The 17,353-nt window shown below is 38.7% G+C and overlaps 1 protein-coding gene across 1 annotated transcript in view; it reads right to left on the bottom strand.

Annotated features, from left to right (window-relative positions):
• The window catches only part of LOC102794561 (ephrin type-B receptor 1-like), a 120,668-nt gene that overhangs the window by 59,848 nt on the left and 43,467 nt on the right, over positions 1 to 17,353 (bottom strand). Inside the window, exon 6 of the mRNA XM_006804012.3 lies at positions 8,283 to 8,438. Coding sequence (XP_006804075.2) covers positions 8,283 to 8,438 — 156 coding nt within the window. The remainder of the gene's footprint in view (positions 1 to 8,282; positions 8,439 to 17,353) is intronic.

Below are 17,353 nucleotides of genomic sequence, written 5' to 3'. Positions count from 1 at the left end.
CTGTTTATGTTTTTAAACCTATTTTACACAGAGAGGCATTTTTTGAAAAATGTATTGATAGCAATGTTGAATATTATTACACAGAAAAAAAACAACTACACGTAAAATAATCACATCGTGACGCCTCTGCCTTTGTAAATGGAGGGACAGTAACTGCGTGTTTATGTAAGCGTGTAAAACCTGCAGATAGAGACAAAATACTGTTAATCTGACTATCTGCCATTCTGCAATTCATCTCATGTAAACAATAACGTGGCGCAGAGCGTGACGTGAAAAAAGGCACATACCTTTGACACTGCGTGACGAACTCTGTATTCCTCGTCCACACGTAAACGCAAAAAAGCCGTTTTTAAAAAATCTCCGTTTTCGGTGATTCGAAACGCCGTTTACGTGTGGACGAAACAGCTGCGTTTTCAAAAATACCCGTGTAGGTGTGGATGTAGCGTAAAAGAGTTAGTAGTTTACTTTCTTACTACCTGCAGATTACTTGTATTTGCTTAATTGTTTACTAAATGTTTGAGGTGTGAAATAAACTGCAATGGAGCAAAATATGGGTGTGTGTGGTTGGAGGATGTGTGCGCGGTGGTGGTGGTGGGGGGGCAAACATTCTTCTTGTAAAACAAAGGGGGGCCCAGCAAAAACAGTTTGGGAACCACTGCGTTAAATCAATCTCAGTTGTAAGCTTTATTCATCATCTTAATCTATTCAGAGCCTGGACTTGTGATGTTTTAAACTAATGAAATGTAGAACTTTCTCAGGATGCCAGAATAGTTTTACCACAACGTTCACGTTTCAGTACTGAAAGCTGAACACACCTGTTTCTCTGAACTGCTTTACTTTTTATTCCACCAAGTTAGTTTTTAAAGCGCTGTTCTCATCCACTCTTATTGTTTATTATGCAAGGAATGAAGAATTTGACAATGTTATATCACTTGTTGAAATCTATGACCTAAACTTCTAAAATGTGATGTTAGTCAGCCATCACCAAGACCTTTACAGATTCAAAGTCACTGACTTTGGGCTCTCTCAGCTGCCAGGCCAAAGGCCCATCCACAATCGTAAGTAGATGAAACGTACTGGATATTTGCACAGTCACACAAACCTCCAAAGTTTCTGAAGGGTTTCTCAGCAGTATGATAAATCATAGTTATCCAAACTGTCAATATCAATAGCAATTGTGACAATTACAATCACCTCCATCATGTCCCTGGAGTTTATTCTGGGACTTCAGTTTGCAGAGGCCACAGATGGGTTGCACTGCTGCTACTCTGTGCTTACCCCGACAACAATGAATAATGATATAGTAAATACAATAACATGATTAAAGTCTGCTCCTCATTTAGTCTGAAGAACTTGACTCCCAATTTGCAGATGAGACTCACAGTGGAGACCCTGGACCAGCTGCCAGACGAAATTGCTAAACTGTGGGCCAGAGACTGCCCATTTCTTCCACAGAGAGTTCAATTCCACCAGCACTTCACCATTGCTCTGCTTAATTTCAATAGTCCTTAAACTTGTGTTTGAATTACACTTCTTTTTTTTTTAAGTTAACATCTTATTTTTTTGTATTAACACTTAAAGGTATACACATTTACAAAGCACATGGTCTCTGTAGACCAACCAGAACCCCATCACACAAACTCAGAAATGCTTTGTTGGAATATGTAAACCACTGCACTACTAAGCCACTACTTTTAGTAGTTTCACTGATCACAAGGATTCGCTGCAAAGGGAAACATTGCTTATTTGATTTGTCAGATTTTGTATGCCAGATGCACTTCCTGTTGCAACTCCAAATGGATTTGTGCACCTTATCACCTTACCATGTAATAACCATAATGAGATGGTGATTCTTTCACCAGATCCCAGTGACAGAAATACCAAGGGACCTGAGGCAACGCTAACTCAGAACCCTACAGGTCCTTATCTTTTAAGTACCTGTTAGCTAACTGTGCTTGGCTTATTGCTGAACACTCAGCACATCAGGAAACACTGCTTCATTTGCTCCACACTGTTTCACTGCTTCATTTGGGACATGCACAACACTAACAGGTGTAAGAACAACAGCCCATACTTGGCTTCCAGAGAGAACCTTCAGCCCTACACTCAATGCAGATATATATGCACACACAAATGTCTCACCCAATGGCGGCAACACTGATGCCAAAACAAAGTAAATAAAAGGAGTCAAAGACACCTGTGTTATGATGATATCTTGATGCCTACTTTCTCGCCACGCTTGTGAGAAATGCTTGGAAGACTTTTATTTACCATTTATCACCCATAGGTGATAAATGGTAAATAAAAGTCCAGCTCACATTTTGAGACCTGAGATTTCATCTCACAATCCAAGATGTTCAACGTTTCAGAAGCTCGCCCCCGTACACACTTCCTCCTTCCTACTTCCCACAACTCTGAAGGCTAAAACTGTCAGTCTTCCAATGGCCTCGCCTTTGACAAAATTTACAAAACTTACCAGAATTACGCACAATCACTGCCACCAAATCCCATGAGTGCAGCAAGCGAGAGAAAAATGCAAATCATCAATATGGGATCCACCAATCCAACAACATTATACTCAAATTATCTTATCTTAAGAACACAGAATAATGCTACCAACTGAATAAATCAAATCAAATCAAATCACTTTTATTGTCACATCACATGTGCAGGTACACTGGTACAGTACATGTGAGTGAAATTCTTGTGTGCGAGCTTCACAAGCAACAGAGGTGTGCAAAGTACAATAACATAAGAACAAGCAAATATAATTATGGCTAAATCTGAGAATTATATGAATAAATATATGTACAATATAAGAGTGTATGCATATTACTGAATGTGTATACTAAATATGTATGTCTACGTGTGTGTATATATATATGTGTGTGTGTGTGTGTATACGTGTGTGTGTGTGTGTGTGTGTGTATACATATTTTACAAATTAAATAGAGTAAAAATAAAATAAATATATAAAATATACAGAGGTTGGTAGGAATGAATAAGGATGAGCAATGACTGATTAAACTATTTATCCACATCAGTGACATAAAGCAATCCATGGATGCATTGACAAATGCATGACACGTGTTGTATGTGCAAAACCAAACCACAAAAACATAACTCAAACAAAAAGATAACAAGAAATGGAGATAGACACAGTTTCATAATCAGGTCTTTGTTTTGATCATTGAATAAATAATTATCATTGATCTGCTCATCAAATGGGTTCATGGGCTCTAATATTCATGTGAATAATCATCAAGGAAGTATTCTTAAACTCAGTGACAATTAAAATAAAAATTAGGTGCCTTTCTTACCCATTCTGGGCATCCGATGTTCTCACGTACTGCATCTGCAGTGCAGTCGAATACTTGATCTTAATTGGCATCCACTTGTATAATACTGAGAGGGTTGTAGAAACTGTCAAGGCTGCTTGCTGACATGGAAAGTTGACAAGTGCAGTTCCCAGTCGGAAGTTTGCACTTCAGCCAACAGTGTCTACAATGTTCAAAAAGTGACCCGATAGCTCAGCGCCAGTAGGGAATCTGCATCTCTTTTCTCTCTTGCCGGTTCGCTCTCTTTTCTCTTCTCTGTGATCTGAGGAACAGCTAAGGGCTTTTAGGGTACACAACCAGGGTTTTCACAAGGTTAAACCTACTGGGTGCACGTCTCTTTGATTGCTCGCACACATCACAGACACTGCAGTGCACACGCCAAACAAGAGCAGTTGAGATGAAATGGATATTCAACCTTGGCATATGGTAAATCACAGAGTCATTAGAAACAGCCGAGATGGCCCTGTGGAATATGTGCATGTGCGCTTTTCTCAAAGAGACACTCAGAGGCAGAAATCAAAGTGCTAACAATCAGTAGGGGGGCTGAAAATCTAAGAAGCACCATCTTATAAACATTTCTACTGAGAGAGCGGGAAAGAGAAAACCCGTCTGGGCTTTGACTATTAGAGACAAACACAGTGTGTTGGCACAGGCGTTCACTCCATTTTACTTTTTTATCTAAATAGCACAAATACAAATTATTTTAAAGTGTCTGACACTCAGAGTTCACAGCAAGCACACATTCAAATGCAGAAAAGTAAGAAGCGAGGCGATAATCACATTATAAATTTTCCAGTTCCAGTTTTACTGTTGCAACAAGAGACAGCGTTCCAAAAGACTTAGAGACACAATCTGTGCTGCTGTTTACAGCCGCGTTCTTTTTCACAGTTGTGTAAATGGCTTACACAATATTGCTCTGACCTGTACACAAAAATACCACAAACAGAAAACCTCTACATATGCACACAGGGTAAAGACACACACACACTCCTCCATACCTTTGCAGCCCATGAGGCGTGCTGAAGAAATGATTTTCTGTCAGGCAACTATCCACACAGCACACATTCACTCTTCCATCTCACTGGTCAGATTTTATATCTGATTGAGTTCATGCCAAATACAAATAAACTGCAGCTCTTTCCTATATTAAACTTCCATCCCACTGTTTTTGAACTTTTTTCACTCCTTGTTCTCGTGGCTCTTGTGCTTGAAAGAAAACAAACAAACTTGTAACTCGGTTTGTTTTTGCCCTTGAATTGAAAGTACTCAGGTAATTCACAGAGCTGTGTAGGCTGACTAGGTTGACATCTGACACCTTTTCACATAAAAAGTCGACTTTTTTTCTCTTCTGTCTGCATCAGTTTGAGTTTGCTGCCACTGTTGTGATGGCTTTCATGTGGTTCCTCTGTTGTCAGAATAGGTTAACCACATCAGCTGCTCCACATTTATTGTGACAAAGTCATTTTTGAACATTTTCTCTGTCATTTTATTTCAGTAAACTTTCAATGCAATTACTAAATCGACTTTAAAACACCCAACCTGTGTAAATAGTGTTAAATAAACAATGACTATTTGCTTTGCTGTGCACAACGTTCAGGCTAGGGCTGGGCGATATATCGAGTTTTTAAATATATCGATATATTTTTATACGAGATATGAGATGTGACAATATCGCTTATATCAATATAGTCTATGTTACGTTATAATTATTCTTGTGGAGCCAATAATTTGCCTCTCTTTCGTCCACTTTTGTCTCTACGCAAACGTTACTCTGCCTCGCCTCGCTCCTTCACTGAACACAACTCCCCCTCCGCCATCGCTTCACCTGCAGGCGACGACAAGATGGACACGGCTATCGAAGAGGAGCTGGTCGGTAAAAAGAAAACATTGGGAGATTACTATTGTAGTGCTGTCGGGCTTAATCTCGTTAAAATGACGTTAACGCCATAACTGCATTAACGCAGCAAATCTCCGTTAACGAATTAGCGCGGATCGCCTCGTGCGTGGGACTGCACGGCGTCAATGCGTTAACGAGTTTTATTAACGCTGTATGTTAATAAATGTGCCTGTGTGAGATCTGGGACACAGCTTTGACTAAGAGCTCTGTTTTTGTTCTTTATGGCTTAAAAAAATATCGAGATATATATCGTATATCGCCATCCAGCTAAAGAATATCAAGATATGAATTTTGGGCCATATCGCCCAGCCCTTGTTCAGGCATTACATTTTGAACACTGACATATGAAGTGAATAACACAGGTTATCTCTTCATCCTGGCACCTGTTTGTGGGTGGGGTATATTAAGGAGCAAGTAAACATTTTGTCCTCAAAGTCCATGTGTTAGAAGCTGGAAAAATTAGCAAGCATAAGGATTTGAGTGAGTTTGACAAACGGTGGCAAAATGATGGAGTCTAGCTGATGGTGTCAGAGCATTTCCAAAAAGGTTTGTGTCTGGGGCTGCATAGGCACAGACCAGTCAAGGTCCACCATCAAAGACACCAACAATGGGGGTGTGAGCATTGAAAGACACCAACAATGGGGGTGTGAGCATCAGACGTGGTCTGATGAATCACATTTTCTTTCTGTTGTGGGTGTCTGTGGAGCTTACCTGGGGAACACATGGAACTAGGATTCACTATGGGGAGGAGACAGTGTGATTTGGCCAATGTTTTCCTGGGAAACCTCAGGTTCTATCATCAGGAACCAGGAATGGTTTGAGGAGCACAACAATGAGTTTGAGGTGTTGACTGAACCCACAACTGGTTTCAATTTCAAGGTTTTCAATGCAAGTAAATCAGGTAATCCTAAAAAAAAAAAAAAAAAAACGTAATAGGGAAGTTGAACTCTAAGAGTAGACAAATCAACAGCACAGAATATTTTGCAGAAATGAAAGAACATACTGGTGTGGATGGAAACATAAGACAGATTGGATTAATACAGAAGGCAATGGTGTGGATGATCACAGAAGGATTTCCAGCATAAATGAAGAAGCTGTAAAAAGAGCATTCTCCATGAGGTAGACATATAAATATCCAGGTCAGCAATGAAAACAAGATGCCATGAGAACAAACCGATAAACAGGGTTTATACTAGGTATACATACCAGTGTTCAGTCTCAAGGATAGAAAGATCAGAGCAGCACTCATTCAGCATTCTTAACGGCGTTTAGACAAAATGATCGACCTGTACCAGAATAACAGGAAAAGCAGGCCTGGAGCCCCTAACCCTGCTAATCTGAAGTTTACTGTATCCTCTGTGAATCAGCTGAGACAAGCCTGTTTTTATTACTCATAAAGAAGAGTAAAGAATTGCGACATGAAATCTTGAGTGTACTGAGCCACGCTGTCTGATCAGCCCGAAGCTGACTGGATTTTGCGGGACAACAACCATAAGCTCGCTTCACTACAGTTCAGGATGTTCAACAAATTTTCTCTTTGCTGTCTCAGGACTTGCAGTGGAACTCAGACTTAACAGTCTGACCCCGGTCAATGAATTCAGAGTATGTACCTGATGTGACATGTGGAGGTTAGGATGAGGTGTGGATACTGTGGGTCCATTCACTGAAAAACTATTGAGTGCCTGCCTGGGATCCACAAACCAAGCTTTCATCAGCAAATTGATGTTTGCTGTCTGTGTAAGATCCATGGTGGAAACCACAAAATAGTCTGAGTGTTCGTCGTGGGACTTTTTCTATAAATGACAACTGTGCTGGGAGAATCCCAGAGGTGAGCAAAGAGACAGCCATTATTATACAGCTGTTTATTTTCAGTCCAGAAAACCCGCTCTTAGCACTTTGTAAGAGGGTCTCACTAATTGCCGACCTTATGCACCGCCACTGTTGTGTATCTATGTAAAAGAACCTCATTTAAAAAGAAAAGATTGACTCATACCTGGCAAACATTTATTCTTCCACACATGAAGTTATAAGACTGATGGTTTTTTGTATTGCTTGCCTGCTGTTATGTCGCTAACATATGAGGCTTAGTTGCAGACTCAACTAAAGCTTGTGTTCAGCATTTTTTTAGTGAACTCCACTGACTGCAGAGGATTAAAAAAAAAGGACAAGAAATTCTGTCAGTCACAAGAATTTGATTTGGGTTTCGTGTAACACTGTTGATGCAGGACGGCGACTGAAAAGATGCCCAGTTTTTGAGTTTGATTTGATTAGTGTAAACCAGAGCAAAGCGCCAATTCCTCAAATATATGAAATGACGAACATGCAAAAGGAATGCAGATGTGACAGCCAGTGCACAAGAAAATAACGCAAAATGTGGGTCCGATCAGCAATATTCACCGTCAACATTCGTTCTGCTTTTCTGACGCAGCATTGCAAATTCATTCATGACTCTGTGACAGCAAAATATGGCCAGACTATGAATGAACCAGTGCTTTTTAACCCCCCCGCCCCAAAACATAAAGCTGTATTCAGGTCACCTGGACATGTACAAGCACACAGGTACACACTCACACACACACAGACTAACTGCATGCAGTCCAAAATGATTCATGTCTCAACCTACTTACACCATCTCTCTGAGGAATTGAGAGCTCCATTTTTCAAACTCTGTGCTTCATCTTGCATAGCAATATAGCCTCTTCAACACACTAAACACATATTCACTTCAATGGAAAGCCCGAGGAATGTGGCAGCATTATTACTTACCGCTCCCCAAATCCCCTAATGAGGACAGGGATGCTACAGCGCTCTGAACGAGGCACAGAGAATTAGGGGCGCAATGATAAATCAAAGCAGATGTTGGCCTTTAACTTAATGATGAAATATTGGACTGTCGATGGTGTCAACCACTGATACGCTCGAGTATGTCAGCTATTGGTTGCTTCATCCAAAATCCTGCCTTTCGCAAACATGTGTTGGTCATCTTGAAGCTCATATTGAAAGATTTATCTATTGTGTCTGATGGGGAGAAAAAAAGGCTGACTCACTGGTACACAGGTCCTCCGGTTTGTCCATGTCTCCTCGGTAATAGCCATTCCGACAACCACAGAGGGTGGCAGCTTCGATAGTGGAGCGGCTATTGGGCGGACATTGCTGACACAGTCCTGGCCCCTGGAATGACTTAAAGGTGCCCTGAGGACAAGCTGCGGGGAAAAAGAAGCGGGAAAAACACATAAAAACCAACGTGTGACTCAGAGTAAAGAACAACAAACTCTAAGTTGGTTTGCATCGCGCTTCTGTGCATTTTTGTTTGCCTTGATCGTGACACATTTGGTAAACTTTGTATTAGAAAGCAGGCGTGCCAGCAGAGTTATTATTGGTACTATGAGGTTGACACAGCACAGAAGGGGATTTTCTGGGAATAGCTGCAAAATAGTTTGTTCTGACAAGATACACAAAAACATTTTGTGCACAGAATCATGTTGTGCTGATTAACTGAAAACTGGATTATCGTTTTCTTCTCGAGCTCTTTTTAATATGGGTCAGACATGACATGAAACACGGAGAGTGGGAATTTTTAAGGATGATACCCTACTTTATCCAATTTTTATGTATCCAGAGTTGGCTCTTGCTGACCAGATAATAATTATTCTTATTCAGCTTGGATACGTGCTGTGGATATTTTGCAGTCCACCTTGGCAACGCACTCTCATCTCAAGGTTTCAAATACTGCTGGAGGCAGCATAGAGATACGGACACGGGACTTCAGAGTCAGTGCCAGTTTAATATTGGCTGCAGAGTTAGTGGCCTTGTTTAACAGAACTAGAAAGTATGCACGAGGAAGCAAGAAGGCTTAAAAGTATCTGGGGATGGAGGGGTTGTTGGTTTTTTAGCTACTGTTTGGAATTATGTTTTCTTACTTTTACTCTTACCAGGATTCTGGTAGCAAATAACAAAGAATCATCTTATTGGTGCAAAAATACAGTTTTATCTCAGTGAAATTATTCTATTTTCATAGCTTGAATAAAGAAAATGGGAAAAATTGTGTGTTTTTGTGACAGAATACTAGTAACAAAGATACTGAAGATACAATTTAAAATAATTTCTTTGGTTCTTTTCTGTTAACAGTTAGTCGCTTTATGTTCAAATGATTCATAGGTTAATGTTACGTGTCCAAACCAACCAACAAACAAACAAACGAAAAGCATTCTTCTGAAAATAGCCAGGTACAAGGACTGGACTGGAGATGAAAGAAAAAGCAGCCAATGCTTAAACAAAAATTCCACTGCAGTTACAAACTTTTGTGATCATTAAGTCCCGTACGTGTGGTGTACACTGAACGTGACACTTGAAACAAAACCATGAACATGGTGAACATAACGACATTTGCAGGTGGGTGAATACGAAAATCAAAAGAATTGTGGTTAATAATAAATCTGTTCTGGTTTTTTTTACATATAGATATTAACAATCGCTGGATGTGTGCTGCTGTTTGTGCAAAATTTAATTCAATTTGGCCCGCCCATTAAGGAGGAGGTAGGGTACATACAGACAATCATTACAGTAAGGTTACAAGTGTGGCTCCTTTTACACTTTTAAGCAGTTCTTTGTGTGACTTCTGCCACAATTAAACTAATCACAATCTTTTGTGCAGAAACGGCTTGCAGGTTGATAAATTCCAACACGTATCTGATGTGACACGGCAGGTAAAGCTGGACCTTTTTGTACAAATTACACGTCTTAGCTTTTATACGTACACAGCGCCATTTGCATTTCCCAAGTGTTAATACACACATCTGACACAATTTAACATTGTTCAGTTCAGCAGGAAGGCTTAAAGCACTGCCGTCCTACATGTCTTTATACATTCTCAATCAAGCCACACAAACTCACGCTGGATAAATGACCAAACAGCACCTTTCTGATGTCATAGATGCATGCACCCCCCCCCCCCTTTTTTTTTTTTTAACCAATGCATTTTTAATTATTGACATGCATTTTTAATTTCAACAAAGCTCAACAACAGCCTGAACATGATGTCATCGACCAGAAGCATTGCTGTACAATCACATCACTGGCTCTCTGAAGCAAATGCACACGTTTATGAATTTAAATTCATAAATACGTATTTAAAAAAATACGTAAAGAAAAGAAAATGTGAAAAAGCCATGAGAACTGAACTTGCTGTCTGAGGATAAAGTAGCATGTTAATATGTTAGCATGTAACATTGCATGTTACGTCAGAGTACTCTGTTCTAGAAGGATTACTGTTTTTAATTTGCACGTGAGATGTCACAGGTGTCCCTTTGTGAATGCAAATGCCTTCTGAAGTATGACTTTAAGTAAAAGCTGAAACAGAGAGGTGTGAAATGAAGAATAAGACTGAAATGAGAACTCTGCCAAAAGGCTTAGGCAAACCAAATGAATTTTTTTAGTCTTCCTTTCTCTTTTTTTAGTCTTGATTTATCTTTAGCATTTTGTTTTCCTTCTTTCTCTGTAATGAATGTTTACTTTATCCCTGAGCTGCTTTAGGCGCTGTAAGACTAAAATGCAAATGTTTCATAGATTTATGGTGGAAGACAGAGGAGTGTGCAAGGAGGCATTTAGTAAAGTCCAAATGATAAAATGAACCGAGTGACAGAAGTAAGTGAGACAAAGTAGAAAGCAAGTGAAAATCCTTAGGGTTTCACTTCATCAAATGTCAGTAGGTGAAAGGGTCAGGAATGAAAAGGAATGTCTGAAGAGACAAAAATAAAAAGCATTGGGGAAAAAGTGGAACAAAGGGGGAAAATGTAGATTGGGAGTATAAGGTGAAGAGAAACACACTGATCCTGCTTTTATTCTTTCATTTCAATGCTTCTACAGTACTGCTCTACTGAATTGCTGCCACAGACGTGTTATATTATTGTTTCTTGGTTTTGCTTTTGCTCTAACATGATTTACAATAAAGGAAAGTGTTTTTGTCTCCCTAATTTACTATAAATTACTTTCTACATGAGCAACATACCGTTGTGAAACTACAGAAAGAATACTTCATATCATGTTATAAAGGCCATAGCTGGTCCAAGTGTATATAAGAGATGGATGCAGTTTACATCTGGAACTTACAGAGGCATTAGATAGCATTTCTGCTATTTAATGCCATTATTAATATGAAATCCATTGTGTTTGTTATTTGTAACAAGCAAAGAAAAATGACACTTGATTGAATCTTTCTATTATTGCTGCCAACAGCTTTCCAACATTTAAATTTTATGGCAGAGATTTAGAGAAAAGGAAGTATGTCACCAACTAGGGCTGTGCGACATGACCAAAATCTCATATCCCAATATAAGAATTCTATCATAACGAAATAAATCACAAAAATGTAACATTTTCTGTAAATTCTGTGAATCTCGGGCAGCTCGTCTTGCGGGAAGTGTTTCCAGCTGCGCGTCATGTAGCTGGAGTGTTTTAACCGATGCATGAAACTATACATTTTTAGACATAAGTTGTAAAGTTTCTTTGTGAGTATTTATTACAGCCTGTTCTAACGTTTGAGTCTAAGGTTTATTTTTTAGCACCTGGCGGCTCTTTTTTAATTCTCATTCGTAAATAATCTGCCCTTTCACGTGATTCCGTTTATTTTGAAAAGTCTCAACAGGATCTTGAGCTTTATTGTGAAAGGTTTATGTGGAACATAAACAAGCGGACACGTGATGCTGTTACCGTCGTTGTTGCTAACCACAATGCATAAAAACAGGCGCTTGTCCGTCGGTAGTGTGGTTATATTAAATATAAGTTTAATAACAGTTTATTTTGCGACACCACGAAACAAACGATAGCGTAAAATGAAACGATAGACGTTTTTATATTATCATCCGATATATATCGTTATATCGAACAGCCCTATCACCAACTGCCCAAACAAACCCAGAAGTGCTTAGCAGCTAGCTAGCACTGAACAGCTTAGAGGCTAGCAGCATTGCTGTTACATAAAGCAATATGAAATCCCAAAAATTCCCAGTTAAACTCCAAAAACACATTTTAGTAAACAGTGCAAACATACTAAAATACTAAGGCCTATACCAGGGAGGCTAACAAGCCCATAGCAGGATCTAAGAGTACTCCTTAACTTTAATCTGTACTGCTTGCTAGCCACTAACCAATAATCAGTATACATTACTTAGTGTTGTTATGCTATCTGGGATAGGTAATCGTAAGGGTTATTCAAGGTATTACACAAAAGAATTTTATAGTTTTTTTATTATAATGCATCCTTATCATGTCTAAGTAGAGCAAGAAAATGTGATCGCATATTAAGATAGTATAAACTGATTAAAACAGGAATGGTAAGGTTCTTAATTTTATGTTGGTCAAAACATTTAAGTTTTGACCAACATTTAGGTTTTGACCAACATTTCTCATAATCAAAGTAGTCGTTAGCTATGTCCATAATCAAGACAAGCTAAATGGTTGTCAGATCACATACCATAATCAAAACAGGCATGCAAAGGATGTTCTTTATTAGTACCCTTATTTACCACCGTTTCCCTTGGTTAAGCTGCAGTTTAGTCAGCGGACCATTGAAGTTTGTTGACCACCCTCAGCAAGAATGAAATACTTCTAGGAATGTAGCAAGCGTAATTAATCCTTGTAGTATCAGATGGCAAAGTGCATATAGCTGCCCTATACTGCCTTACACAAAGCTGGAAAGAAAAGCTGGCTTTCATAGTAAGTGTATGACTCTACTAATGTAGATAATGTAACGGACTATTGGACAGTCTTTTCTGGGAGACTATCATAGTTCTCATATGAAGAAAAGAAAGCCTGAAAGAACTTCCGATCCTGCTTACTTTCTCACCTGTAAAAACATTATACATCTCCCACATTCAGTTTCTAATAATGATGTCTGCCTCGTTTGTCTGTTTTCTTTACACCCAGACATTTACCTTTCTTTAAAGCCATCTCATCAGGAGTGTCAGCGTCTCTTTATGTGTGTGTGTGTGTGTGTGTGTGTGTGTGTGTTGTTCTGAGTTGAATAAGCAGATAGACATCTGGCTTGTCAAGGTCATTTATTCAAAAACCTTGCTCATACACATGGGGCGTGTCACCATGGCAACAAGTCTTGCTACCTCTCTCCATTACTTATCTCTGGATACCCCTGTGTAGAGTTATCCTTTTCTGTCTCTCTCTCTGTCAAAGGATTTTAAACTGGTAACCCGGCATATGTCAGTGAATTCTGTTTGTGTGTTTTTGCGCAGGCTGAAAAGAACAAAATACTGACTCAAGTAGGATAAACAACAATCCATTATTCTGTCATTTCTGTTGTTTCTATTGTATTCAACAGCATCCAACTCACATTTCAAGTAGTATGATAAAGTTGGTCATGGCTGCTGCATGTATCGCAAAGGTCAGTATGCTATACAAATCTTTTGTGGACATAACTGATTTAAAACATCATAGAGTAGGGCTATGCGATATGCCGAAATATATCGGATGGTAAACTTATTATACTCTATCATTTATTTCGGGCTGTGACAAAATACACTGTTTACAGCACTATTTTCCCATCGCACTGGATAACGTTTGCAATAGAGTATATCAACATTTCCTGTGAAGTTGAGACAAAACCGGGCAGCTCCAAACTGAATGACCAGCCGAAACAAACTGAGGAGTTACGGCTATCTCTCTAGCTTGGACATGATTTGGTTATGAAAAGTCTGACACAGACCAGGAAACCGTACTGTGCAAATTATGCCACAAATCAGGTACACAAGTCGAGCTGCCTCGTTTATATTATATATATATTTAGGAGTCTCGGGCCAAAGTATTGCAGGATATCTGCAATGTAGCATACTGAACTTCAACAACAATGATACACAATGTATTGCTGTATGAACTAAACAGTGCACTGGACACTCTGCAGTCGCTGTTTGCAGACAGGCTATTCTACTGGCAACGATTTAGAACGTACACAGATATTTAGAGAAACTGTGTGTAGATTCTCAGACATGCAGGTCATTGAAGTTTATGGAGATTGGAAAGAAAGCAAACTGTAGAAGCTTCTTGGTTGAGAGTTAAAAGTCTTCGTGAAACCTAAAGAAGTCTAGAAGTACTTTCTTTCCAAACTTCTTAGAATACAGGAGAAATTATAGTTCTTGAGTCAAGGGAAATTATATATTGTTCCTACAGTTTACATTTAATTGATATATTACATAGCAGTATTTTATCCTAGGACTTTAGTAATTGGTTATTGATTTATATATTGATATATTTATGTTTACATTCTTAGGCAAACATGCCCAGATTTGTTGTAAATATATAAAAATATTCACATATGAATGACTACATTTTATTTTTGATTATTTAATTTAATTGTAAAAAAAGTACTTTCCATTTATTACATAAACTATGTGATGTGTGTGATTACTAGAATATGAGATTTAGAGCAAAAAAATGGATTCAAATCGTGCAGAAAATTCTTCCTACATAAGGAAGAAATCTGAAATAAAGTGGACTAGGAAAACGGAACATTCTAGAGACAGGAGTAAAGGTCGGAGCAACACAGAGATGAAGTGTTAAAAGCGGACAAAGAGCAAGAGATTGCTCCTCTCTTTTTTCCACCTGTGCCCTTTGCCAGCTGTGTGGAGTCACACAGTGACCACGCGGATGGCAATTGTCTAAAGCTGGCAAACAGGCTCACTGATCAATTATTAAAAACTTGCATGAGTATGTGTGTGCTTGCGCGAGTGTTTTAAAAGCCCCTGGGTTTGAAAAACTCAGGGCATTGTTAAAGTTCACAGCAGGGGATGTTTGTGTGTATTCATTGGTAGTGCATACATCTGTAGTGTGGTGAATTTCAAGCATGGCTCTTGAATATTGACTTAAAAGAGACACGCGCACTTTGATGTACTTTGATGCTGAGCCAATTTTGCCTTATGGTTTGCACAATATGCTGATTTGGTGCAAAATAAACACAGTCTCTGTGGCCTTACACACACGCACAAAAGCACACACAAAAAGATGACCATCTGTTCTAATAGTGAGTCCAGCTTCCTGCCAAGTTGTTATCAGCTGATTGGCAGAAAAGCACACCAAAAAGATGCCAGCCTGAGGAAGACAGACAGGACATGCTCTGTCCCACGACACTCTAAATCACTGCTTAAGCTCAAAAAGCCTTCACAGAGAGTGTTAAGCCACGTCCCTCAAGTCTGCCTTTGGTTTGTGTACTCAAACCATCATTATACAATAAGAATTACAAATGACTTGGTCCTTCGAATGAGGACTGTCTCAGAACAACAACTAACCAATGACTCCGGGAACATCCAGTCACCCTGTCTAGTGAGGATGTGTGATATACTGTGTATTACATCTCAGTCAACAAAAACAAAAGCTCAAATAGACTGCTTATGAAAAAGCAATTTATTTTCCCGTGTTCACGGACATAAACTGCAACATTTTTTCGTGTCAGCGAGCACGAATTTGTAAATGTATTTTGGTAGGAAGTATATTTTGTCACAGCAGCTTATATTTTGCTATGAGAAAGCAGGGAGGCATCATTGTGGCAAAGAAGAAAACAAAGCTTTAGAAGAAATGGCACATGTTGTATTTTGAACCAAACCCTGATCTTTTTCTTAACCTAACCCCGAACCCTAGAAAAATCCATTTCAGTGCCTACACCTGACTGAGATAAATGCCTACACTTAACCAACATATTCTTGTGTATTTATAAGTGATGTGTCTCAAACTTGGGTGTTATTTTCAAGCTCCAAATGCAGACTTTTTGTTGCGCTTTACAAGTTGACAGCATTCACTTTGTATACATGAATAAGAACATATGAGAGCAGACTGATCACGTCATGCTCAGGAAATCATGTTAATGTTCAGGAACACAAATGAGTAGACTAAAGGTTGTGACTCCTCCCTCCCAACCGGTCACGACCTCACTGAGCCTGGTTCTGCCGCAGGTTTCTTCCTGTCATAAGGGAGTTTTTTCTTCCCAATGATTCCAAGTGATTGCGCACAAGGGGATCATTTGGCTGTTGGCGTTTTCTTATTTCGATTATTCGGGGGTCTTTACAAGTGCCATAGGGTGACTGCTGCTGTAATTTGGTGCTATATAAATAAAACCGAATCAAACTGAATTGACTATTTCACGAACTGCTATAAGAACATACTGTATAGTCACACTACTCACAATGAAAGCTTAAAAAGTTTACATTTCAAATCCATATACGACAAACATTGATAAGTGTTAATAATCAAACTTATAGAAGCAACTTCTAATCGGTAAAACAGCAGTGTCTTAGGAACAGATAGCCCATGTTCAAAAATAGAAACAGAAGTTTTTTGAAATAGCTAAAACCACTACGAGCTCGTGTTTTGGAGCATTCCTGTTTTCTAAACTTTTTTTGTCTGGCCTATGTTATCTTAACAGTCATAGGGCTATATGGAGGTCACCAGAACTGATACTTACCAAACCTTTCAAAATCAAAATTCTGAAAATGTCAGAATGTTTTGTTTTAGTTTTTTAAGGTAGAGTTTGCAAAAAAAAGATACTTGGATGCTAATTGATGCTAAACAATTTTATCAGATGCATCATAAATACGGACAGCTTTGTCTATATAAAGACTTAAACAACATTCAAATATCAAACAGTTACCATGAACACTAATCTGGCTGGTGCACATGGTAACATGAGCTGTTTAACTATTACTTATTCAAATTAGCTGTCTGATAAGTTAGTCTTAATGTATCAGGTAGCTGCTACTAACACGATAACCTTAATGTTGAAGCTGGGCAACAAAACTTATCAGTCTATAAGTCTGTACCATTGTTAGAGACTTTTAATTTAACAGGAAAACACAATTATCTGTGGAAGCCCGTTTCCGCCACTAAAAAAAAAAAAAAAGTATAACTTAAAATTTTGACGTACTTTCAAAAAAATTTAAACTTATTAACTCGAAATTTCGACGTATTTTCTTGAAAATTTGACTTATTAACTCGAAATTTTGAGAAAAATAACTTGAAATTTCTAGTTAGCTCTACCAATCAGTAATCTACGTGGAATGCACACTCAAAACAGGGTTGCAACAAATCGGCGCTTTCGAGAGTACGTTTGCTGATAGTAACATCA

This window comes from Neolamprologus brichardi, chromosome 17 (assembly GCF_056152115.1).
Source record: "Neolamprologus brichardi isolate AB-2024 chromosome 17, ASM5615211v1, whole genome shotgun sequence".
NCBI lineage: Eukaryota > Metazoa > Chordata > Actinopteri > Cichliformes > Cichlidae > Neolamprologus > Neolamprologus brichardi.
Note: the sequence above shows the minus strand (reverse complement) of the source record. Positions and strands in the feature narration are given on the sequence as shown.